This window comes from Bombyx mandarina, chromosome 24 (genome assembly GCF_030267445.1).
Source record: "Bombyx mandarina strain Sakado chromosome 24, ASM3026744v2".
Taxonomy (NCBI): domain Eukaryota; kingdom Metazoa; phylum Arthropoda; class Insecta; order Lepidoptera; family Bombycidae; genus Bombyx; species Bombyx mandarina.
Window position 1 is genome coordinate 1876126 of NC_143230.1, and position 24884 is coordinate 1901009.

Here is a 24884-nt window from a genome sequence, read left to right on the forward strand (position 1 = left end):
ATTATACGAAAAGAAAAAATGCAGTAATCAGAATTGACGTTTCCAGTCAAAATTATATATTTAAAGAATATCATACAGAAATAAGTATATATAATTTTTTATTATCTCTATGACCGTCCTCCGAAAAGATTTTAAAGGCGCCCATGGACCGCAGTAGAGGAGAAAGTCGTTATGAATAGAAGTAAAATAGCCGTCCTTGAAATCTGAACGGCATGAATTGTAAAAAGTTGAATCAGCTTGAATCAACAGTTTGAGTGTTTCTAAAAGTCGAGTCCACATATGTTGTAATATATATATTTACATATGTATATACCTAGTCAGGTCATAAATTCTGTCACATGTTTAATGTAAAATAATTGAAACAAGTTTATTCATTATGTAACCATTCATATACCTAAATGAACTTAACAAAACATAGATTCTTATGACACTAAAGTTTATTCAAAATGACCTCCGTGATTTTGAATACAGGCCTTCAATCTGCGCGGCCAGTCGTCTATCGCAGCACGAACGAGGTCCATGTCAATATCGGCGGCTGCCTTAATCAAGGATGTCTTGAGTGACTCCAAATTGGGATGAGGCTTTGAGCACGCCTTTTCCTCCAAGTGTTGCCATATCTTGTAATCTAACGGATTCAAATCTGGACTGGAGGAGGGCCAGTCTTCGTGCCGGATGAAGTCGATTTCACGCGCCGCCAGCCAGTCTTGTGTGCTCTTCGCTCTATGAGCTGGCGCCGAATCTTGTTGGAATACCCAGTGCCTGTTATTGAACATGGTATGAGAAACAGGTTCCACAAGGTTCGTCAGGACTGTATTTTGATACACAACTGCATTCGTTTTTACACCTTTCTCACAAAAATGTACCTCTGTTAAGCTTCAATAAGAAACTCCCAACCATACCATGAGCGAGGATGGAAAATGACCTCGTTGGACACGCGGAATACGGTTGCTCGCTTCTTCACTACTGTGTGCGTACACCTTATCATTTTGTTTGTTGTAGCTCTCTTCTACGGTAAAAATTTTTTCATCCGAAAAAAGAATTTCCCGATATTTTTTTCCCGCGTACCGCTTCAACAAAGCGCGGCATCTCTTCAATCTCAGGTCCATTAGCATTCAAACGATGTCCTGTTTTTCTTCGATATGCTCGAAGCCCTAAAACTTCATTTAACACCCTTTTCACCGTGGTTCTGCTTAACCCCATCTGAAGGGCCAACAGTTTCTGCTTACGTTTGGGATTTCTTTGAATTCGCGCCTTCACAGCTTTTATCACTGCTGGAGTCCTAACAGACCGAGGGCGACCACTTCTTGACCTGTCATCTACACTAGAGTCTTCATTGTATCGTTTGATGGTACGATAAACGAATCTTTAGGTTATATTCAAATTTTTCAGTATGTTAAAAATTTGGATTGGCGCGTAACCGCAACGATGCAATCCAATAACTGCAACACGGTCTTCTTTAAGCGTCCACTCCATATTTAAAAATGAGTAAAATTCTAAAAGTATACATTTTTATTTTTATGAACAATTCGAAATTCGAATTCAATAAACTTTTTTGTGGCCAGCATTCTAAAAGAAAAGTTTTTACTGTGTGACAATACTTATGACCTGACTAGGTATATTAGGTGGGTGGCGCATTTACGTCGTATATGTCTATGGGCTCTAATAACCACTTAACACCAGGTGGGCTGTGAGCTCGTCCACCCATCTAAGCAATATAAAAAATGTATATATTCTATATATATATATTGTATATTTTTTTGTTCATAACAAAATAGTTTTCGTACTTCATGAAGTTACCGCTAAAAATACTATTGTGTTGCTTTGTTACGAAAATTATTTTCTTACTACGTCAATAAACATTACGTGAATACAATTCTGGTCACCGTCCTCGCCGAACACGTCGCTTGCGACGAAGGGCTCGGCGAGTAAATTAACCCATAGACACAGTCCACTGAGTTTCTCGCCGGATATTCTCAGTGGGTTGCGTTTCAGATCCGGTGGTAGATTCTGCGAAGCACTGCTCTTGCTAGGGCCAGTGTTAGCAACACTTCCTCTTTGAGCCCCGTGAGCTCACCTACACGCTGTAGCTGAAATAGCCTCTCGAGGCTATCAGCATATTTAGGAAAGAAAAAAAGGAATAGAGCACCCACCGTGATTGGGGATCGAATCGTAATTCATCTAACAACAAAAATCCCAATTTTCAATTTGGAAAACTACTCGACAGAAATAGACTAGTTAAAACTAGTAATTGAGTATCAGAAAATAATTCTGTTTTATCTAAAAAAATGCATATATGTTCTATAGCATTTGAAGCATTATCATTGAAGAAATAAAATATTTTTATTGGCTGAATTCACTAGCCGTTAACCTCGTCTATGTCATTATACCGAATTATAATAATAAATAAATAGTTAAAGCAAAAATAAAACTACCCATTTAATGTATTTACAAACATTAATCATTTATTTAAGACAAAAATATCACCTTCGCATTACATTATGTAGAAGGCACGGAATTTCGTAAAAGCGTTCACAAATTTTGTACAAATATTTGATTCGTTTGTAATTTTATAAATAACACAATTAATTGAAACAGACAGTTGATCCAGATGTCGACTACAAATAGTTTGAATTCAATTACTTCGATTGATTTAATAATAGGTACAAATTTAATTTATAATGAATCAATGTGTTCCGATCACTGTTTCAGCTGATGTATTATTTTTTGTACGATAAAAGTGAGGCCTTGAAAATCAAGGGTACCTACAATAAATTTCTTAATACACAATTACATAATAATCAATTCGAACTACGCATAGTATAGTGGTGCTAATTAAAAAACTATATTGTTTAAGACTAATTCGATTATCACAAATTTAGAACAACAACTGACAGCGTAATGTTTGAGCGGGAATCAATTGACCGTTCAACTTGGGTGCGTTATAGGAAGAGATCGAAAAATATTTCCCTCTCTCTCTCTAACACAAGCGTTACAGTTGAAATTGTATGGATTATTATAATATTAGAAACGAAATTTCCAGAAACAACTTTATCTTATGAAATCTCTTTTAAACATAAACTATTTTTTAAAAACTAATTTTATCACCATTGGCGGATGAAACATTAAATGAAATTAGAAGACAATTGTAATTTAGCCCTTTTAAAAACGTGACAATATTGAAATTTGAATAAAACACGCTAATTCGGTTTTTGTTCTAAAAACGCGATCAATTATTAATACACTGTAAGACTAGTTGATTATATTTCTAAATAAAAAAAAAATCATTCAAATGGAAGATTTTTCCGAAGCACCTCATTGGAACTGGTAGGCACATGTTTATTATAAACTATTACAAAAAAAATATTTTCTTATTTGAGATATTCGGTTGTAAATATGGCAGCTGCGACACTCGTTATTATAGCTACTGTTATTTAGCTAGGTAATTTAAGTGTTATGCTATTTTATATGATATTTTTCAGTTATTATTAAAACGCGTAGAAAAGTAAGATTTGGATTGCCTAGTGTGGTTTTTTAGACTTTTTATGATCTCATTTATTCGGTAAGTCTTTCTGTGGCTCCGTTTAAACTTTAATTACCTCAGTGAATTAGCATTGGAGACCCATATCACCTTCTCAGATATATATATGTGGTTTCAAAACAGTTCAATCTTCAAACGGAGCAATTCATATCGACTAAATAAAAGCTATATGGCTTAAGCGATATTTTTTCAACTTTACAGGAGAGCCATTTATAGTTTAAAATTTGAAAAAAAAAATCATAACAAAAAAACTTCTTTAGCTGTTTAGAGTAAGCTTTAATTGAAGTTCAATTAAAAACATCCAATTTTTTTATGCTGATTCTCTATATATAAAAATGAATTGCTGTTCGTTAGTCTCGCTAAAACTCGAGAACGGCTGGACCGATTTGGCTAATTTTGGTCTTGAATTATTTTTGGAAGTCCAGAGAAGGTTTAGAAGGTAGATAAATATAAAAAATGCTCGGAATTAAATAAAAATAACAATTTTGTTTTTCCTTTGATGTGTCCCCCATCGGGCGGATTCCTTTTGTTTGTTTTAAGTTTATTTTATACAAAAGTTTAGGTCTTTTGTTTATCGATTGAGGCACTACGAAGTCTGCCGGGTCAGCTAGTACTGAATAAAACGTACCTTTATTTACTACAAAGATAGGTAAATGTCGATTAAACCAAATAGCTTTCACCCTTCGATATGGTCTTAAAGGCAGTTAGAGTTAGTTTAAATTGCAATCATGTGTTGTATACAATAAGAGCGTTTCAAGTTTTTTTTCCTTTCGAATAATTTTATAACGGTGTTGCCAATTATTGTTTAAAATTTTGCCGAAAACGATTTCGTGCGACGGAATTATGGTTGACAATTGATTTATATCGAGTCAGTTTTTATATCAGCCTCGTGCAACACCATAGATTTTGATAAGGCACGGCTTGCTTACGAAAACTGAACTAATCAATGTAACACATAGAAATTTTAAATTAATAATCATCCGAACTATTTATCGAAAATTTAAGTACAATTAATTTTGTTAATTCAATTAATTTCATGTAAAATAAAAACTTTACATAGATTTTCTTCAGACACGTCGAGTTCGGCCCGGTCCTCCTTGTTGACATTGTTATTGTTTAAAGACTAAAAATTAATATGTGATTCTTAAATACGCTTTGGTAATAATTACCTTCTATTAAAAACTAAATGAGAAGAACTAATTATATATATTAAAACAATTAAGATATACGTCATTTAAAATGTACTTTATTAATATTTATGATTAATGATCATAACTATTGCTTTGAATGATGATAAAATCGTTTGTTTAGTAAATGCTTAGTATATTAAATGATTTTAGAGATTATCATGAATTTTAACATACTTTAAAAAAAACGTTAGATTTTTTTTTGTCCAGTTTTGTGTGTGTTTAGGTACACGTTGTTTTCGCCTATATAAAAATTAAAACTAACATTCAATAGAACAAGTCAAAGTAATAATAAAATATTTACATAATATATTATGTATAAATAAACATAAAAAATGGTTCGCCTATTAATTTAATTAAATAATTCTAATCAAAATAAAAGCTGTTTCGTGAAAATGCATAGTGTTTTATTTTTTTGTTAACATTATAAATACGGAATTTTTCAGTGGTCATCTTTCCCGATTAAGTAGCATTGCATTCTCATCGTTTCTTAAATTATATCAATTAAAATAAAATATTCCTTATTTACTGTACATTATTAAGATTGTTGAAAATGAAGGGAGCTAGATCCCGAATAAAACCGAAGCGTATTTTTTTTTTTTCGATTAAGAGAAAAAAAATATCGATTATTATTCGTATTTCACGGGCTGAACGTTTTAAATTGGGGAATAGGTATGTATTTATTATGACACGCCAGACTAAAATACATTCTGTCTTGACATCGGTTTGACAGATTTGACATTGACGTACACTGACAGTTCGAATTACACCGAACGTTTAGAAAACCCGAAACGTCAAACCACAAAGTGAGATAGCGTTTTAAAAAAAAGCGATATTCGTAATTTTAACAGCATGCTAGAAACTAGACAAATGACAACAGCACAAGAAGCTACGAAGTGTAAGAAAAAAAAATAAAAACATACCCGATAAACGGGAATATATTTTAATAGTTACTAACAATAAATAAGTTAGGCTAGGGCTGTTGTTAGATTAAAACATCCGGACTAAGAGATACATCACGAATGAAGACAGGATCGAGGAGGTGAAACGATTGGAGTTACCGTTGCTCAAGTTGCCGCCGAAAACTGAAAAAAAAAAACGTCATTAGAATTCAATGTAATTAGCAGTAATGAAATTAATTGATCTCGGGACTTTTCCATAAACCTAAGAGATAGATAGATAGACTTTTTGGCGGGAACGCGAGGAGCCAAGTAGTGTGAATTGCTTTATTTTGTCTATTTAGTGTTTCTTCAGGTTTAAATGTGTAATAACGGTGGTTTATTAACTATTTAGTAGTGCACGAATGTAGGAAAATGAAACAAAGCCGCTGGACGTAGCTTCTGGGGATCCTCCAATAAGTCAAGTGAAAATGTATCAGTACTTAAATAACCACCATTTTACTGAGATTATATTTCATCCCATATCACCTCACTTTTTCATTTAATTTCATACCAATTGATTAATGTTTCAAATTAATCAACTTCATTTTATTTCGCTCCTTAATATTTTTTGTAAAAAAGAATATACCTAAGATTAAGCTGTATGGTTACCTTGCCAGTTAGAAAAATAGAACTACTCACTGTCAAGAACAGTAATTGACAGTAATGTTACAATGTAGTATTCTATCTATATTGAACTCAGAATAGAGATATTAGGTCGAATATTCACGATTTCAACTTTGTAAATTGTAATTATTTATAATAACTAATAATAATAATAATAGCTGGGAACAAATCGCGCACGGTCATACGGCCCCAATTTAGGATTCCTTGTGTTATACGGTATCTATAAACATACATAAATATGTTTAAATACATATTATACCTACACAAGTAAAGAAAAACCTTTATTATCTAAAACTCTTTAGTTTTCTAAAAAGGATTTTTCTCGAATATAATTCAGTGAAGTCTGTTATGCCTTATGTATGTTATATTCAAAAAACAAACACAAAATAATTAAAAATATAATAATTACCTGAAGCAGACCGGATACTGGATTCTTCTGTTGATGAAAAATGAAAGAAAAAAAAGCCAAAATAAAATCATACTTCAAACAATAAAAAAAATTGCGATAGTAAAATTAGTGGTAGGACCTCTTGTGAGTCCGCACGGGTAGGTACCACCTCCCTGCCCATTTCTGCCGTGAAGCAGTAATGCGTTTCGGTTTGAAGGGTATAACAGCCGTTATAACTATACTGAGACCTTAGAACTTAAATCTCAAGATGGGTGGCGCATTTACGTTGTAGATGTCTCTGGGCTTCGGTAACCACTTAACACCAGGTGGGCTGTGAGCTCGTCCACCCATCTAAGCAATAAAAAAAAAGTATTAGCATAAACATTTCGATGTTTTTAATTTAACTTCAATTAAGTTTACTCAATTCAAATAGCAAAAATGATTTTTTTTTCAAATTAACTATATAATAATACGTGAAGCAAAAACTTTGTATCCCTTTTTACAAAAATTGCGCGGACGGAGGAGTATGAAATTTTCCACACTTATAGAGAATACCTACAGTGAAGGAGTGCAGAATGCTAATATTTTTTTTTTAAATTATGCATTACTAATATATTAAATCAATAAAAAAAACATTAGACACACTACCATGCATTTTACACACACACATATTTATTCTCTATGTTTATTGTCAAACTTTTGTTATTGCTTAAAGTCTGTGGTCAAATTGAAAATAGGTTAATATTGTTTATCTTTAATATTATTTGTCTACAGTGTAGTCTTGGCGAGATCTGTGATTATAGAAGTATAATAGTTTTTGACAATTGAACCATAATAATGTTCAAACTTATACTTTCAATTAATTATAGTCGGATTTCGACTACTGCGGGATCACTAGTAAACTATAAATGGCTCTCATGTAAAGTTGCAAAAGCGTCGCTTAAGCCAAATAGCATTATCATCCCTCGACTTGATTTCGCACTCACCGACATCGACGATTACGGGTTCGGGGGCGCTGCCCCAGCTGTGGGTGTTTCTGGCCTTCACCATGACCTCGTATTTCCCGGCCTTGACGTCGTTCTCTATTCTGTGCACGATCTCGTAACGGTGACCATTCGGCTTTGGTAGCGGCACATTGTAGCGTATCCAGCTGGAACCGGCCTGGGGAGGGTTGGTAGTTTGGACTATCAGTAGAATTCTGGTAAGCTGCCTTGGTCTAAAGGACGAGGCGCCAGGGTATACTCAAATCCCACCCACCAAAAGTATGGTCAGCAGAAACTAATGAAATACGTACTTAACAAATCGCCTTTTCGCATTAAATTAATAATGAAGTCGTCGTGGCCTAAAGGATAAGACGTCCGGTGCATTCGTATGAAGCGATGCAATGGTGTTCGAATCCCGCAGGCGGGTACCAATTTTTCTAATGAAATACGTACTCAACAAATGTTAACGATTGACTTCCACGGTGGAGGAATAGCATCGTGTAATAAAAATGAAACACGCAAAATTATAAATTTGCGTAATTATTGAGGGTAGAACCTCTTGTGAGTCTGCACGGATAAGTACCACCGCCCTGCCTATTTCCCTGACCTTAAAACTTTTATCTCAAGGTGGGTGGCAACATTTACGTTGTAGATGTCTGTAGGCTCCAGTAAGCAGTTAACAACAGGTGGGCTGTGAGCTCGTCCACCCAACTAAGCTTTAAAAAAAAAAATCGATTTCATCGTTATGCTAATAGTAGCCATTGTGTAGTCTTACCGCATTGAGAGGCTTAAGTTGAAGCTCCAATTCTTCGAGAGGCTGGTGAGACTGAACAGTCCACGAGACCTTGGGTCCGTCGGCTGAAACGTCTTCAACCACGGGGCTTTGTACAAGCTCAATGGATCTGTTGTGCTTGCCATGAAGATTTTCCGCCTGAAATTTAAAATATGAGTATTATTGGAGAGAAAAGTTAGGTGGTCTTTTGCGAGGTATTTACTGGTGGTAGGATCTCTTGGGAGTCCGCACGGGTAGGTACCACCACCCCGCCTATTTCCGCCGTGAAGCAGTAATGCGTTTCGGTTCGAAGGGTGGGGTAGCCGTTGTAACTATACTGAGATCTTAGCACTTATATCTCGAGGTGGGTGGCGCATTTACGTTGTAGATGTCTATTGGCTCCAGTAACCACTTAACTCCAGGTGGGCTGTGAGCTCGTCCATCCATCTAAGCAATAAAAAAAATAATAATAATAAAATTCATATAACTGTTCTTTGTCTGGATTGTTTTGCAACTTCACAGGACGTCTTCACGGGACATTTTTGCAACTTCACAGGAGAGCTATTTAAAGTTTAAGACTTGGAAAATATATCATAAAAAAAACACTTCTTCAGCTATTTGGATGGTGAACTTAATTTAAACTAAAACAAATTAAAACTATCGAACTGTTGATAATTATACCAATTAAAACGCACCTTAAATGACAAAGATAAATGTAGCGTATCAAGCGAATAGCCGCTTAAGCCAAATACCATTTCACTCGTCGATAAGTATAAATATTTAAACGTTTCTTTCCATAGAACAAGGAATTCTAGTTTGAGGCCAGATGACTGTGTGTGACCTAATTGAGTTTACAACTATGTGGCATACCGGTTCAACTAAACCAGTGGTCGGCAAACTTATTAGCCAAAGAGCCAATTAAGCAAGTTAAAACGACTTAAAATAATTGAGAGCCAAATCTGTTTGTAAATGTATTAAGCACTTATTATTGCAAATCATAAAATAAATGCTATATTGTATACTGCTTCGATTAATATATATATAATAATCGATATCAGTCAGGGGTGCATACTATTAACCGGATTTTTCGTCCACAGCCGGATAATATTAGAGGCTGGGCAAGCCCGTAAGATATTTGTGCCAGAGCCTCACTCAAGGGTTCAAAGAGCCGCCCTTTGCCGACCTCTAAACTAAACCATTAGTTGTGTCTAAGCAAGATTTCATGAGGACTTCAACGGCTTTAGAAGTTTGCGTTATCCAGCTTGTTGTGGCGATTATTTAATATTCATCTTAATGACCTTATGCATGTTCTCTTATCACGCTGTATAGGGATTTGGCGTGAGTTTTACAAATTTGCCGGCCTCATTGGGTTGTATCTCCATATATCTATTGCAACGTGATGTAAGTTAAGTACTTTTTCTGTTCCATCTTTTGATGTTTCTTTTACTCCATCCGTTTTTGGGTTTTTTGATTTGCATTTCATTGTTGTATAGTAGACAAAATGTTAAAAAAAAATTATATTCGTAGTAAAATATATTATTGAAAACTTTTGTTTTAACAAATCACACGCGGTCATCAGCTGACCTCCAATTAATATTCCCTGTATTATGGATACCAGAGATTGACATATATAAACCTTTAAATGTATACCTATATCGATAAGAAACACCCAGACAAAGGGCTAAGAAACGTCTTCATCACACGAATGTTTGTCCAATGCGGAAATCGAACCCATGACCCTCGGCGCAATAGTCAAGGCTGTTAAATACTGCACCACTGAGTCAGTCAACGCATGAGTTCATGAATCAGTTGGATGCTGTTCTCTGGTCATACACGAAGTTGGACCAAATCGTTTAGCGCCCCAAGCTCAACTTAGAAGTATACCGGTAATTTTGTAAAAGCTCACCTCGCAAGTGAAAGTTCCGAAGTCCAGTGACGTTAGCGGAGTGGCAGTCAAATTGGAGTGGTGACCGTTAGTGGAGATGGTGTACTGCGTGGAGATATCTTCAATCAGTTTTCCGTCTTTGTACCACCGCATGTGAAGGCTGGAAGTAAAGTTAAGGGCAATGTAATTAATGTTGCTCCAACTTGGGACATGAGGTCGAAACCTCAATTAAATTGTATAACGACTGTCTCATCCTTCAAACCGGTAAAACTCCTTCGAGCCAGAAAGACCCGGGTATGTGCCGGCCCGTTGTTATAATTATCAGTGATCTCTTCCAGACAACCATCAGGTGGACAAGAATCATTTGAAAACGAACTACTTAGTGGACTTTTACGATACTTGTGGGAAGGAGGAGTGATGACTTTTACCGGCGGCCACTTTATTGGTAAAGTGGTTAATGATTCTCTTACCACGGTATCCGGATACGATTTTAAGAAGAATGAAGAAGCCTTGAATTCTTGACCTTTGTCAAGAACAAGACAAGACAAAGATAAAGGTCTAGTCAAAACTCTAGTTTAGAGGTGAGGTCTAGTCAAAAGGTCAAGAATTCATTCGTGCTTCCACCGTAAATTATTCGGGTTGTTTGATTCTAGATATCGTCGATAGTGACGTCAGCATTCATGACGTCACACTATTTTAAAACAATAATGGGTACCCAGAATTTAGACACACATTTACAACTCGATAATTTGAATGACTTACTCTGGTTCCTCGTGAGCTGTGCACTGCAATACCGCTTCGATGTTGATGGCCGAATTCACTCTGGTCTTGTGAACGTGGACGCGTGGTTTCCCTGAGGAAAAAAAAACATATTTATTATAATTGTGACCAGGGCAAGTTTTCTATCCGTTCTAGCCAAACAAGATTCTATTGTGGACCTTTATATACCCGAAGTATTTGAATCAGACCTCGCATACTCCTGGAAACCTTATGAAAATCCTCTAACTTTTGCAGTATGTTATACAAATAAACTATCTGGACAAACGCTGAGACATTTTATTGCTTCATCACCAATCTGTTTGTTTCTTTTCCAATCCATCCATCCAATCTATCCAATAACATTTAAGTTAACATTAGAAGTAGAAACACAATCACAATTGGCATCTGTGCTTGAACTAGCTGATGAAACCTGTATCTCAAAAATAATATGTAACAACAATAATGTGTAACAGTTTGATTCGTTATTATAAACGACTGAGATTTTCCTCTATTAGCTGCGACAGAAGCCAGAAGAAGATATGGTAAAGGTGGATATAGAGGAGAATAACCCTACCCAGAAGGATGTCGAAAACCGCGCAAAATGGATGACTTTAAGTAGGATAGCAGACCCTGGCATTAGACCGGGAAAATGCTAGCAACAAGAATAAGCTGCGACAGAAGCCAGCGCTTACCAACAACATGGACATCTATTTCGGCCTGCGTATGCCCCAGCGCGTTCAACACGTAGCAGTAATACTTTCCGGATTCCTCTCGTTTCACGTTCTTGATGTAGAGACTGTTCCCGGTGAATTCTCCGTCGTTCTCGCGAAGTCGCTCGTTCTAGTAAAAAAAATCAAGCAAAATTCAATTCAAATTCAAAATCATTTATTTCAACTTAGATGTCAGTATAACACACTTGTTGAATGTCAAAATATAAATAACAATGTAAACTCTACCACCGGTTCCAAAAAAAGCCACAGTCCTGAGAAGAACCGGCGAAACAAACTCAGCGGCCTTATTTTTGTTTTTTCTCAAATATTTTTTTTATTTAAGCAAGTCATTTAATACCATAGTCTGTTCTTAACGGAAGTCACGGATGACATAAAATGAATTGAAATCCATTTGGCTTCCTCAATTATTGACTTTGAACCACTGAGTCTATTCCCGCTCAGAGTATCTTTGTTAAAGATTTTTTGTCTATCAATAAAACAGAACAAAATCTTGTTTGGCGGCGTTTATTATAACCATTGACAGAATTGGGTAAGAAAAAACTTAACAGATCCACTCCTTTAATTAGCTCTTGTTTGGGATTCAAACTTTTTACGGCTTTCTCTTAATCCGTTCGTATTGGTAAACTATCATCACTATTTTACTATCCGACTTCCTCTACTCTTTGGCTTGGATCAATTGAAAAGAATGTGGCAAAGGCTTAAGGCATTTTCGATGAATCTCGCTAAAGATCTTAGATGCCGCTATAAACGTGCACAATTTTTAATTGAAGTCATAAGTGGATGAAAGGGTTAAAGATTTATTAGTTTTTACATGTAAGTGTGTGCCTATATTGGACCTAAAAACTTTGGGTTTAAAGGTTATTTTTGGGATTGCATGTGATGAAGAAGTTATGTACGAAGAAAAAGTACAAATAACAAATTTCGTTGCCCGTTTTCTCATAAGTATCATGTTCCCTTCATCCACTCATTTTTTTCAATTTAGAGTTGAAGAACCTCGATCTAAAAATATACAATGAACATTTAGGGCTCGTATCAATGTCAAGAAATGTTTTCGAGACACCTTATAGACCCTAAAATAGTTTAGGAGGAAAATTTGAAACGTCGAGCACATAACTTCATAGCTATTATAGATTTTAGGCTTAGGTTAAAATATTGTTCCTGTTAATCATCGAGTTAAAGTGGTAAAATTGACTAGAAAGAGACCAGACACATCTGTATCTCCTAACAATCCTACCCGCAGTTTTCAATCTACGTGCGATTGTAGTATAAGCCGCGCCAATAAATATGGTAGGCAGCGGCTTGGCTCTGCCCCTGGCATTGCTGACGTCCATGAGCGACGGTGACCACTTACCATCAGGTGGGCCGTATGCTCGTCTGCCTACAAAGGCAATAAAAAAAAATAAAAAAAAGAAACGAATCTAAAATGGCGGCGGCGATCGTGCGCTCTCACTCTAAACTATTGCTGTCTTTAGTCGCACACAGCGCGTACCGCATGCAAAAAAATTTATCAGTTCTGACTTTGTTGTTGAGTTTGAGTTTTTTCACTTTCGAGTTGTGCGACTTAGATGACTGGCAGCAAAAGTGTGTCTACGCAAGTTGCATCCCAGATGAGAGACCTCTCCCTCTGCCAGGGCATAAAGTAAAGTAAAGTAAAGTACATTCTCATTTTTTTTTATATATCTTTTGCAATAAACAACTTTTTCTTTCTATATTTCTTTTTATTTGTTGACCCTACCATCTGTCAGTGCAGGTACATAGACGCCATTTTCGATTCGTTTCTTTATTGGCGCGGCTTATAGCGCTTGCAACGCGCCAAAATTTCGGAAACTTGTTAAAAGGCATAATCGTTTATATTATGTTCAAATGCTCATCGATACTCACGACATTCGCAACTTCCCTGGACCACATAATCTGAGGTGCCGGAGTAGCGTGGACGTTGCAAGTCAGCAGGAGATTCGATCCTTCCACCACGTACCCACCATTGGTAGCTGTCAAATCTGTAAATATCATTGATTTTACTTATTTATTGGCATTAAAAGGAAGACGTTTGGCGTACTCGTCGAAGAAGCACGTCATTTCGGATCCTCTCGATCCACTAACGGTGCTTTTAGGTACCTCAAGCACCGGTCATCGGTCTCGTCGAACCCGTCGCTTGCGACGAAGGGCTTGACGACTAAATTAACCCTCAGACACAGCCCACTGAGTTTCTCGCCGGATCTTCTCAGTGGGTCGCGTTTCCGATCCGGTGGTAGATTCTGCAAAGCACGGTCCTTGCTAGGGTTCGTATTAGCAACGTCGTCAGGTTTGAGCCCCGTGTGCTCACCTACTAGTTAAGGTTACGCTGAAATAGCGTCTCAAGGCTTAGGTAGGAAAAAAAAGTCGAAGAAGCGACTGTGACAGCGTGAAACAAGTTGCCTTGCTCACCAGCTCACGATCGATCGATCGATCACGGGTCGAGCCATGTCCTAAATTTGTGTAATTGCTCGCTGTTCAGTTTCTGAACGTAAAAACGTCAGTGAGTGACATCTGCCATGACACAGAACCTCTTTCAAATCCAGCCGCAAAGAGCAACGTATCAATTTTATAGTTTTCTTAAATTAAGTCGTTAATTTTTCATCTAAGGATACCATAAATATCTCAAACAATAAATACAGTCCACGCTCAATTACCACAACGCAACACTCGCGGTATTGTAAATCCGCACGATTCGGAACCATCTTTAATCGAGATCATTTTGTACTGGTGGTAGGACCTCTTGTGAATCCGCACGGGTAGATACCACCGGTTTTATGACCAGCCGCCTAATTGACGTCAACTTTCCTTGGGAAATGGTTGGCCTAAGATGGTAGAAAATATGACTCAGTCTAATTCTAAGCCGGAAATCGTGTCTTTCTTTCTTTGTGTCATTTTGTGTGTGCGTGATGGGTCAATTCCATAGTCATTCAGTACATGCAAATCTGAGGGTATAAATAAATTAAAAGAAAAGTACTCACTCTCTATAACCGGAGCCTGTAATACTTCTAGAGTGTGGTTGATGCTAACAGGTGTATCCTGGACAATCTCACATCGGTACACGCCGGCGTCCGTAGCGCTCACGTCCTTGATCAGCAAGTCCTTGGAGTTTGGTACACTAAAATCAAACGGTTCATTGAGATACGAACAATGTAAAATCTACCCATATTCCCATAAATTAAAAATCGTTTTCATTCTGATAGCCCTTTTGACAGGGACTATTGATTCATTATGACTTTAACACCGAATAAATTAAGGTTTTTCTCATTACCAATCTACATACATATCGACTCTTAAAACTCTTAATCGATACTAAGCGACAAAGCGCTGCGTTCATTCACAGTGCGATTCCAGAGATTATCTTTACCACGACTCTAGAACGAACTCCCTTTCCACGGCTTTTCTCAAGTTCTATGACATTTTCTTCTGCAAGCGAGATGTATGGAGTCTTCACTAGTAGGCTATTTCAGCTTCTCCTTGACGTGTAGGTGAGCTCACGGGGCTCAACCGGCAGTGTAGCTAAATGGCCCTAGCAAGAACAGTGCTTCATAGTATCTACCACCAGATCGGAAACACGACCCACTAAGAAGATCCGGCGAGAAACTCAGTGGGCTGTGTCCATGGGTTAATTTACTCGTCAAGCTCTTTGCAAGCGACGGGCTCAGCGAGAACGGTGACCAGTGCTTGAGGTACATAAAAGCACCGTTAATGGATCGGGAGGATCCGTAATGACGTGCTTAGAGCGACGTCGACTCTTTACTATTCAGTCCACAGGATCGGGTATGTAATTCCCAGCGACCACGACAAAAGGGTTATTATATCGTGCCGCCTTCTCAAAGTGGCGCAATTATGCCAACTGTAGGTACTTACTGACTGAGAATGAGCGAGTGCCAGTATACTTACATAGAAATTTTTGTCAGGCCGTATTTGAGTTTTGCATTTCCCATGAAATATAGCTCGTCATTTCTCCACCATTGGACGACAGCAGCTGTGAAGAGAAATAAGTTTTAGTGTTTTCAATAGCGCAGGTAGTCGCTAAAAAGAAGTGGAGAGATCAGAGAGAGATCAAATAGATAGCAGCAGCTGTGAAGATAAATCAGTTTTAGTTTTTTCAATAGTGCAGGCAGCCGCTAATAAGATGTGGAGATATCATATAGATAGAACAACTTGTTTTTGCCGGTTTACAGTAAAAAACAAGCACCAATTATGCAAAAAAATTGCATTGTGTAATTGCATCGGCATTAAAATTAAACTCGATAGGACGAGGTTTGAAATTTGGCTCGTGCCTAAGCCTGCGACCGGTGAATAACCATGCTCACAGATCGTTGAAGGCCAATCTATACTTAATATTATAAAGAGGAAAGATTTGTTTGTTTGTTGCGAATAGGCTCCGAAACTACTGGACCGATTTGAAAAATTCTTTTTCCATTAGAAGCCGACATTGTCCCTGATGAACATAGGCTACTTTTTTTTCATTTTTTTTAATTTTATTTTTTTGGTTTCATGTGTGTTTTAATGTTTCCGAAGCGAAGCGAGGGCGGGTCGCTAGTGTTAAATATTTGGAGAATGTGGCCTAGAAGCAAATGACCGCCTAGAATATTCTTAATTATAAAATCGTGATCATTTATGGAAAGGATTTTTGAATTACATCTCTCTTTAATATTCTTTGGGTATAGAATTTTAAAAAGGCGTACTCAAATAGCCTTAATTATAAAATCGTGATCATTTATGGAAAGGATTTATTAACTCCAATTCTGTTCAACATTGTTTGGGTATGGAATTTTAAAAATGCATACTCAAATGGCTCAGTAGACTTACAATCCGGTTGCACGTTACATTCTAGTCTGGCACTTTTCCCCGCTTCTATTTTGTATGTAGTGGGTAGTGTTGAAATGGAGGCTGGTTCCACACGTTGCGCTGCGGGACTATCACCTGGAATTAACAAATAATAACATCACTAATGATTGAATGGCAGAGAGAGAGAGAGAGAGAGAGAGAGAGAGAGAAAGAGCAGAGAGTGTACACCAAAAAAATAAATAATCAACGCGATATATTAAATACAAAAAAAGTACAATTGTCGGTCTTATCGCTAAGAACGATCTCGTCCAGATATATATATATATATGTACGCGAGGCACTGAGAAGATTCGGCGAGAAACTCAGTGGGCTGTGGGTTAATTTACTCGTCGAGCCCTTCGTCGCCTTCGTCGTCCATGGTGTTGGTGTTTCCCAAGCGCTATGACGTTGTAATTCTTCAAATGAGGCTTGTGGAGAGTATTAAACGGCAGACAGCGGCTTGGCTCTGCCCCTGGCATTGCTGAAGTCCATGGGCGACGGTAGCCACTCACCATCAGGTGGGCCGTATGCTCGTCTGCCTATACGGCGATAAAAAGAAAGTTTATCTTCCTTACCTGTGTCATTTTGGGTTTCTTCACCACCGAACTCGTCAAACCCTTCATCAGCCTGAGGGTCCTCGAAGTTCACTTCATCTTCAGCTTGACGACGATGCATGGCATGTGCTGGAAAAGAGATTACATCGATTAAATTTAATGGATCGTTCGTTTCAGACGCGCTCTAAAACTAACACGTCCTTTTTATATGTATTGTTACGCTGGTAAGAGTAACGCCATCTATCGCCGAATAGCCGAAATGAATATCAAAGGATCTAGTAGCACCTAGAACGCTCGAGTAGTAAAAGTGGACAAACGAGACAAAAAAGTGAGTGGTTAAGCGGTAACCGGAGCCCATAATCGTCTACAACGCAAAAGCCGCCACCCACCTTGAGATAAGAGTTCTAAGTTCTCAGTACAGTACAACGCCTGCCTCACTCTTCAAACCGAAACGCATTACTGGTTCACGGCAGAAACATGCTGGGTGGTAGTACCCACCCGTGCAGACTCATAAGACGTCCGATCAGTAAAAATTGAAAAGTTTTAGCTTGAATGACGCCAATCTTTGTTGGTCCATTTGCATCGACAAATAAAATTCATTTGGAAAATTTTGTGGTGTACATTATTATTGTCACACGACAATTGTGGATATTGGCCTAAACCCTTCTAGCGTTCTCGATATAACAAAGTGGTACGCACTACATTATTTATAGACAATTTTCAAAATTGTTCCGTTACAGAAATATTTCTTTAACAATTATTGTCAACAAAAAAAAAACTTTGCCGGAATTCACAAGAAACAACATTCAAATGTAATTCCTTAAACAAACGTACTTAAATTAATTTGTTTAGTGCTTTTCCGATGCGCAAGTACAAGTCAATCGTCGTCTTAATGGTAGAACAAATATAGTTACAATCTGTTACCAATTTTCGAGCTGTTATAACTTAAATTGATGAGAGGTATGGTTTAATTCATGGAAAAGCAGCGATTAAGGTCGCTTTTTAGTAGAAGTTAGTATTTTATAAGCTACTATCCGTACCCGCCCGCTTCGCTGGGCATTTAGAATTAATATTATTATTTATTGTCATTATTATTAGGGAGCCCAACACTCTTACAAATATTAGCCTATCCACTAAGCACACGTATTTTCTACATAGATACCAAGTTTCAAGTCAATCTGATGCATGGTTCAGTAGTTATAAAGGAACAACCGTAAAATACCAATGTAGATTTATACATATAACCTATTATTATATACATTTGTCATATTATTATATACATATATGACAATTTGGACGATTATATTTTTGAACGATTAGTAAATATAAAATACTAACTCGGCCGGCTTCGAAAAAATTTTTGCTAAGCAATATTTACGGAAAGGAGACGGAAAATCGTGGTCCAAAAATATAATAACTTGGAATGTAGTCTAAAAAATTTGTCATATTTTTTTATATAAGAATATAAAAAATCACCTCAATTCTCTCTCTGGGACCGGAGAAAAATGAGAAAGTTAGTTTTTGTCGGTATAACGGTGTGATCGATTTTTATAATCGATTACAGGATTATAAAAAGAAAAACATTGCACTAGGTAATTAATGCAAAGTAATTAAATGAGCGATTTATACTTGTTGTATACAAGTGCGGTATGCGCCGGATTTAATTGCGATTATATACATAAATGAAGAAAAAGTCTATTATTACTTAGCAAAGTAATATGATTATCGATTTCAAATCGATTAAAATTGATTGTATTTTTGATGACAGCTTTGACAGTTAGCTGACATGACGTTTGTTCATAGATTATACAATTATTTTTTGGCGCTTGTTGGTTTTTTCTGCTCTACTCGTTTTGTATCTTCGACGCATTTTTAGTGTGTATCTATCGGGCTGTTTTTATATTTTCATCGATCACTGCTTTATTATTACGGATTCCAACTCTGCCAGCCTTGTACGACAATTGCTTCTACACTGGACACCGAAGATCGCTCACACGTTTGACTTGAAATTGTTGCATTGGATACTGTTCAAATTATGGATCGCTGTGTGAATTGTGGGATAGCAATTCCATATTCCATACCTGATATATATCATTAATATTCATTCATAATATGGAATTTAAAAGATTATCCAATGGATATAATAAACATTTACTTATGCTTAAATAAGTTATTATTCAGCTCTTTTAAAGAGATTGTAACATTACCTAACTTTTACTAAATCTTTATTAACTCGGCTCTCAGATTGAGAAAACCTTTATAATTTTCAGCAAGATACTGATAAATCTGAGTCTATTAATTCATACTAGTTTCATCACGTTACATTCGGGCTCAAAAATGTATGTAATCGTTTCAGTCTCCTTTATAAATTCTTCGAGTTTTTTTTTTAATACAAGACGTTATTCCTACATTATTTTGTGAGCACATATTACGTATGTATTTAATAAAAGAAAGATCACTAGACCACTGATTTTTAGTATCTATTTACAGACGAATTGCTACATTCCTATTAATATAAGCTGAATTTCATATCGATACAGTGGAGTGCCTTAATATTTGCAACGGAACGCTCCTCTATTTGTTGCTTCTCTTAAATTCCGCACACCGCGTTTATTCAATTATAAAATGGATAAAAGTTTTTTTTTAGCTAATAACTTTTAACTTGTACCAAACACTTAACGTTTATTCTTTTTGGAATCCACCCGCGAGCTGCCCGTGTGTTCCTAACTCAAAAGGGAATAAGTTCACGACTGTACGATAATTGAACCATTGAGTCATCATACGCCTACATAAAAATCTTATATTGTTTAACTTGACCATCGATCACCATTCCCTTTCTTATGTAGAGACTGGGATCTTTTAGAACACATACTAAAGCGGATCCATCAGATCCAATAACCTTTGCATTAGACGCCTTAAGCTCTAAGACTAGGAGCAGGCTTAGGGGGACCCCGGTGACCGTACTCGTCGAACTCGACAAAGAGCTCGACGTGCAACCTAACCCATGCATCAGCTCGCTGAGTTTCATGCTGGATCTTCTCAGCGGGTCGCGATTCCGATCCGGCAGTAGATTCATTCGCGAAGCAACTACTCTCGAGTTGTTAAGTCTCCTTCGGAGATGCTCGGGCAGCTGTTAGCAAATCCCACCCCTCCTGGCTGAGCCTTTGCTCACCCACCTGTCCTGGTGTTACCGGAAAGGCGTCAGGGCCACCAGTAATCCTTCAATCGTAAAAAAATAGGCTGTTCCAGATACGCCCGGATGGGTAGGTAAGCTCACGGGCTCGACCTGAGAGAATTTGCCAACACTAGCCCTAGCAAGAGCAGTGCTACGCAGAATCTAGCACTGGATTGGAATTGCAACCTGCGAGAAGATCCGACGAGAAACTCACTGGTCGAATAGCGTATGATTCTGATAAACATACTCACGCGGCTGCATCCAGAAATTAGCGCTGAAGTGATTGTCAGCCGGAATAGTTTTGCCTGTACTTTTGGCTAAAGAAATACAGTGCACGCGGATCCCTTCCACTTGGATGGAGGGGTGATGTTAGAGGAAAACCACGTTTGTGTCAATAGTCAATAAGGCCGCTTTCTCATTACTACGACACACATTGCTTTTTTAGTGATCGGGCGTATTTAATAGCCCGCATGGTTAGGTACCACAATTCTGCCCGTTTCTTCCACGACCAATACAAATGAGGTTTTGACCTCATATTTCAATATGACACACCTCACATTTATAGTAAAGCTATAGAAAAAACCAATTTACGTGAGTCGTGAGTTCATTGACTGATTTAGTGCAATAAAATCTGTAAGTAGAAGTTTTAAAGTCGTAATTTGCACATCCTTGCGTGATTTGTATAAATGTTAACTATAAATCATAGATCCCTAGCAACCCGGCAACAATTTTCAATATCTATTAGTGTATTTAAGTAATTAAGTATCGAATTTGTTAAGGAAAAAAAATAAGTTTTTTTTGAGCGCATTGAGAAATTAAGTACATAATAATATCTCCAATGCTCCGTGCACACAAAGGCATTGAAAATTAAAATAAACTAGAGGTCCCGCAGTAGTCGAAATTCGACTATAATTAATTGGAATTGTAAGTTTGTACACTGTTATGATTGTATTTTATACTTCTATAATCACAAATTTCGCCAAGACTACACTATACAAAATATTAACAAAGGCAAACAATATTTAGGTAATCTATTCTCAATTTGACAACAGACGTCAAGAACAAAAGTTTGACAATAAATAGTATGCATGCGTGTGTGCGTCAAATACATGGTATGTAGTGTGTGTAATGTTTTCTTTATTGTATCTTATACGCATTATTTAAAAAAAAAAAATATTATGCACTTCTTCTCTATATTCTCTATAAGTGTGGAAAATTTCATAGTCCTCCGTCCGCGCAATTTTCGTAAAAAGGGATACAAAGTTTTTACTTCACGTATTAATTAAAATATAAATACACGAAATTTAACCTTAAAGTCACATCAAAATGCTATGTCTCTACTCGCCCCGAAATACTTCGGCGAAACGAAATTTCTTTAGCAACAGGAAACTAACATTATGACCAATATGACATCATTGTATCCTCAATTATGCAGGCTCATTTACATTCACCGAGCGTTTTACGAGTTCCACTAAAATAATAGGGCTATGGAACGTTACGAGCTTTAAAAGTGAAGCGGCTTATAAATGTATTGGAGGACAATTTCGATGGCTTTGTGATTCCACTTTCTCGTAGGTAGGTACCACCACCCTGCCTATTTCTGCCGTGAAGCAGTAATGCGTTTCGGCTTGAAGGGTGGGCAGCCGTTGTAACTATACTTGAGACCTTAGAACTTATATCTCAAGGTGGGTGGCGCATTTACGTTATAGATGCCTATGGGCTCCAGTAACCACTTAATACCAGGTGGGCTGTGAGCTCGTCCACCCATCAAAGCAATAAAAAAAATCGTGGGCGCTAACGCGTCAAGAACCTAGACCATAGATTAATTTCTTTATGCTGACTCTAGCCAATTTCTTTATGCTGACTCTAGCCATTTCCATCATCAGACACTGTTCAGATTCTGAACGTCAAAATGTTAGCGAGTGACATCCGCCATGACACCAATTCTCTTTCAAATCTAGCCGCCAAGTCTAAGTTATTAATTTAAGTCTTTAATTTGTCATTTAAGGGTTCAATAAATATCATCAAACAATAAATACAGTCCACGCTCCCATCTCCTGTGAAAGAATCGGATCGATGACCTTACAAAAATACAGTTTGACAACCGACACTTAACCGTCATTTTAATTTAAATCTATATATTAATACGTGAAGCAAAAACTTTGTATCCCTTTTTACGAAAATTGCGCGGACGGAGGAGTATGAAATTTTTCACACTTATAGAGAATATAGAGAAGAAGTGCACAATGCTAATATTTTTTTTAAATATTGCATAAAAGATACATTAAATCAATAAAGAAAACATTACACACACTACATTCCATGTATTTGACGCACACACGCATGCATATTGTCAAACTTTTGTTCTTGACGTCTGTTGTCAAATTGAGATTAAATATTGTTTGTCTTTGTTAATATTTTTATAGTGTAGTCTTGGCGAAATTTGTGATTATAGAAGTATAAAATACAATCATAATAGTGTACAAACTTACAATTCCAATTAATTATAGTCGAATTTCGACTACTGCGGGACCTCTAGTTTAATTTAAATTTAGCCTATTTTTCCGCTGTTTGTAAAATTGCTGTAACATGTCATAGTGTGTTATAAAAGATTGCTGTACATGCCTGTAACTGGCTTACATACCAGTACTTAATTTTATACATGCTAATTTTAAGCTTGAATGTTTTGTGTGTAGGTATTACTGTTAGTGTGTCTAAATAGATAAATAAATAAAGTCGTTGGCGCTTCACCGACTGGAAAACGTAACACCGGCTAGAAATCCCAATAGACACACGGTATCTTGTAATACGAAGTCAGCATCTAATCCGTCCAGAAACTGCTTACACGACTCCAGTTTCACAATAATACTAAGCGCGGGACTATTTTGAGGCTTACTGAAAACAACTTTGATAGTCATTCCCAGTTAGTTAAAATGGCGGATGAAAGGCGGATTGCATGCAGCAGAGATGCGAATGTTGCGATGGATGTGTGGAGTACGAGAATGGATAGAATACGGAATGAATATGTTAGAGGAAGTCTGAAAGTGGCACCTGTGACAGAGAAGCTGAGAAGTGCGCGTTGGGATGGTATGGACATGTGATGAGACGAAATGAAAATGAGGTTGGTAAGAGAATGTTAACTATGAATGTGGAAGGATATAGAGGAAGAGGTAGACCTAAGAAGAAATGGATGGATTGCGTGAAAGACGATATGGGTAAGAGGGGAGTGAGCGAAGAAATGGTATGTGATAGAGGAGTATGGAATGAGACAACATGTTGCGCAGTTGTTCAGTAATACGGACACAATCAATCGTTATTATTAGCACGTGCTTTTTGGCTAGATGCAAGGGTAGACGAGCTCCTAATAACCTTGATTTAAACTAAAGTTTGTTTGAGTGACAATATTTCGTTTGAAGCGCTCCCTTTCGTGTTCTCTTTTAAAATTTCACACACCATTAACTTTGATAGCGTTACTAAGAATAATTTTGCGTTTATTTCGGCGTGCGTATTTTTATTGCTGGTTGTGTTACTCGGTATGTTTACAAGACTAATTAAATTACGGTATTGTTCAATAAATCTCTGGGACACGCAAAATCCTAGGCGAGAATTGGTAGAGCATATGGTTTGTTTTTTTTTTTACCACAGGCGATTCATCTTTTACTGGAGTTAATCCCAATGCGAATGAAACCACCCAACTTGAGTTCTGAGGTTTATGTATATTGTGGTTTAGTCTATAACGGCTATCCGGCACTTCGAAGTGATAAGAAATTACTGCTCAGCGGCATAAATACCTTGAGTGAAAATTGAGTCTAGTTTTCACTATACCTCCAAAATTCCCCAATTCCTATCTTGAACATCGCCGCTAACCAATTAAGAGTTCCGAAGAGGATGTCTTCATTATAATAGAATATCTGGTGGTAGGACCTCTTGTGAGTCCGCGTGGGTAGGTACCACCACCCTGCCCTTTTCAGTCGTGAAGCAGTAATGCGTTTCGGTTTGAATGGTGGGGCAGCCATTGCAACTATACTGAGACCTTAAAACTCAAATTTCAAAGGTGGGTGGCGGCATTTACTTTATAGATGTCTATGGGCTCCGGTAATCAATTAACACCAGGTGGGCTGTGAGCTTGACAACCCACCTATACAATAAAAAAAAAATACTTTTGCAAAAAGTGCCTTTGTGTGAATTTTATGAAGTCACATTCTAAAGAATCGATTCTGGATCGGATTGATTTGATAATTTTAATAAGGCGTAGATGTTCTTTGATTCTAAGAACCGCTAAAATATATTTAAAAAGTACGGGTTTTTAAAAAAGCTTTCAACATTCCTACTAAACGATAATAATTGTACGTTTCTCTACCTTCTCCGAGCGTCGTGAATGTTCATTCAGAAATACGCAATGGAGCTGCGAGTATTCACTTCAAATTTTTTAACACTAATTGTGGAGAAATATTATCTAAATTAGTATCTAAGATGAGGTTTTTGAGAATTTATGGAAC

The 24884-nt window shown here is 37.0% G+C and overlaps 1 protein-coding gene across 1 annotated transcript in view; it reads right to left on the minus strand.

The window, feature by feature from the left end:
• Positions 1-2435: 2435 nt before the first annotated feature.
• LOC114247866 (lachesin) overlaps positions 2436-24884 on the minus strand; it is a 184259-nt gene continuing 161810 nt past the window's right edge. The window contains exons 3-14 of the mRNA XM_089737983.1: positions 17232-17339; positions 16639-16752; positions 15724-15808; positions 14802-14938; positions 13690-13805; positions 11770-11917; positions 11081-11171; positions 10340-10478; positions 8437-8592; positions 7665-7839; positions 6700-6726; positions 2436-5810 (exon numbers count right to left, since the gene is read on the minus strand). Coding sequence (XP_089594109.1) covers positions 5716-5810; positions 6700-6726; positions 7665-7839; positions 8437-8592; positions 10340-10478; positions 11081-11171; positions 11770-11917; positions 13690-13805; positions 14802-14938; positions 15724-15808; positions 16639-16752; positions 17232-17339 — 1391 coding nt within the window. The 3' untranslated portion in view covers positions 2436-5715. The remainder of the gene's footprint in view (positions 5811-6699; positions 6727-7664; positions 7840-8436; positions 8593-10339; positions 10479-11080; positions 11172-11769; positions 11918-13689; positions 13806-14801; positions 14939-15723; positions 15809-16638; positions 16753-17231; positions 17340-24884) is intronic.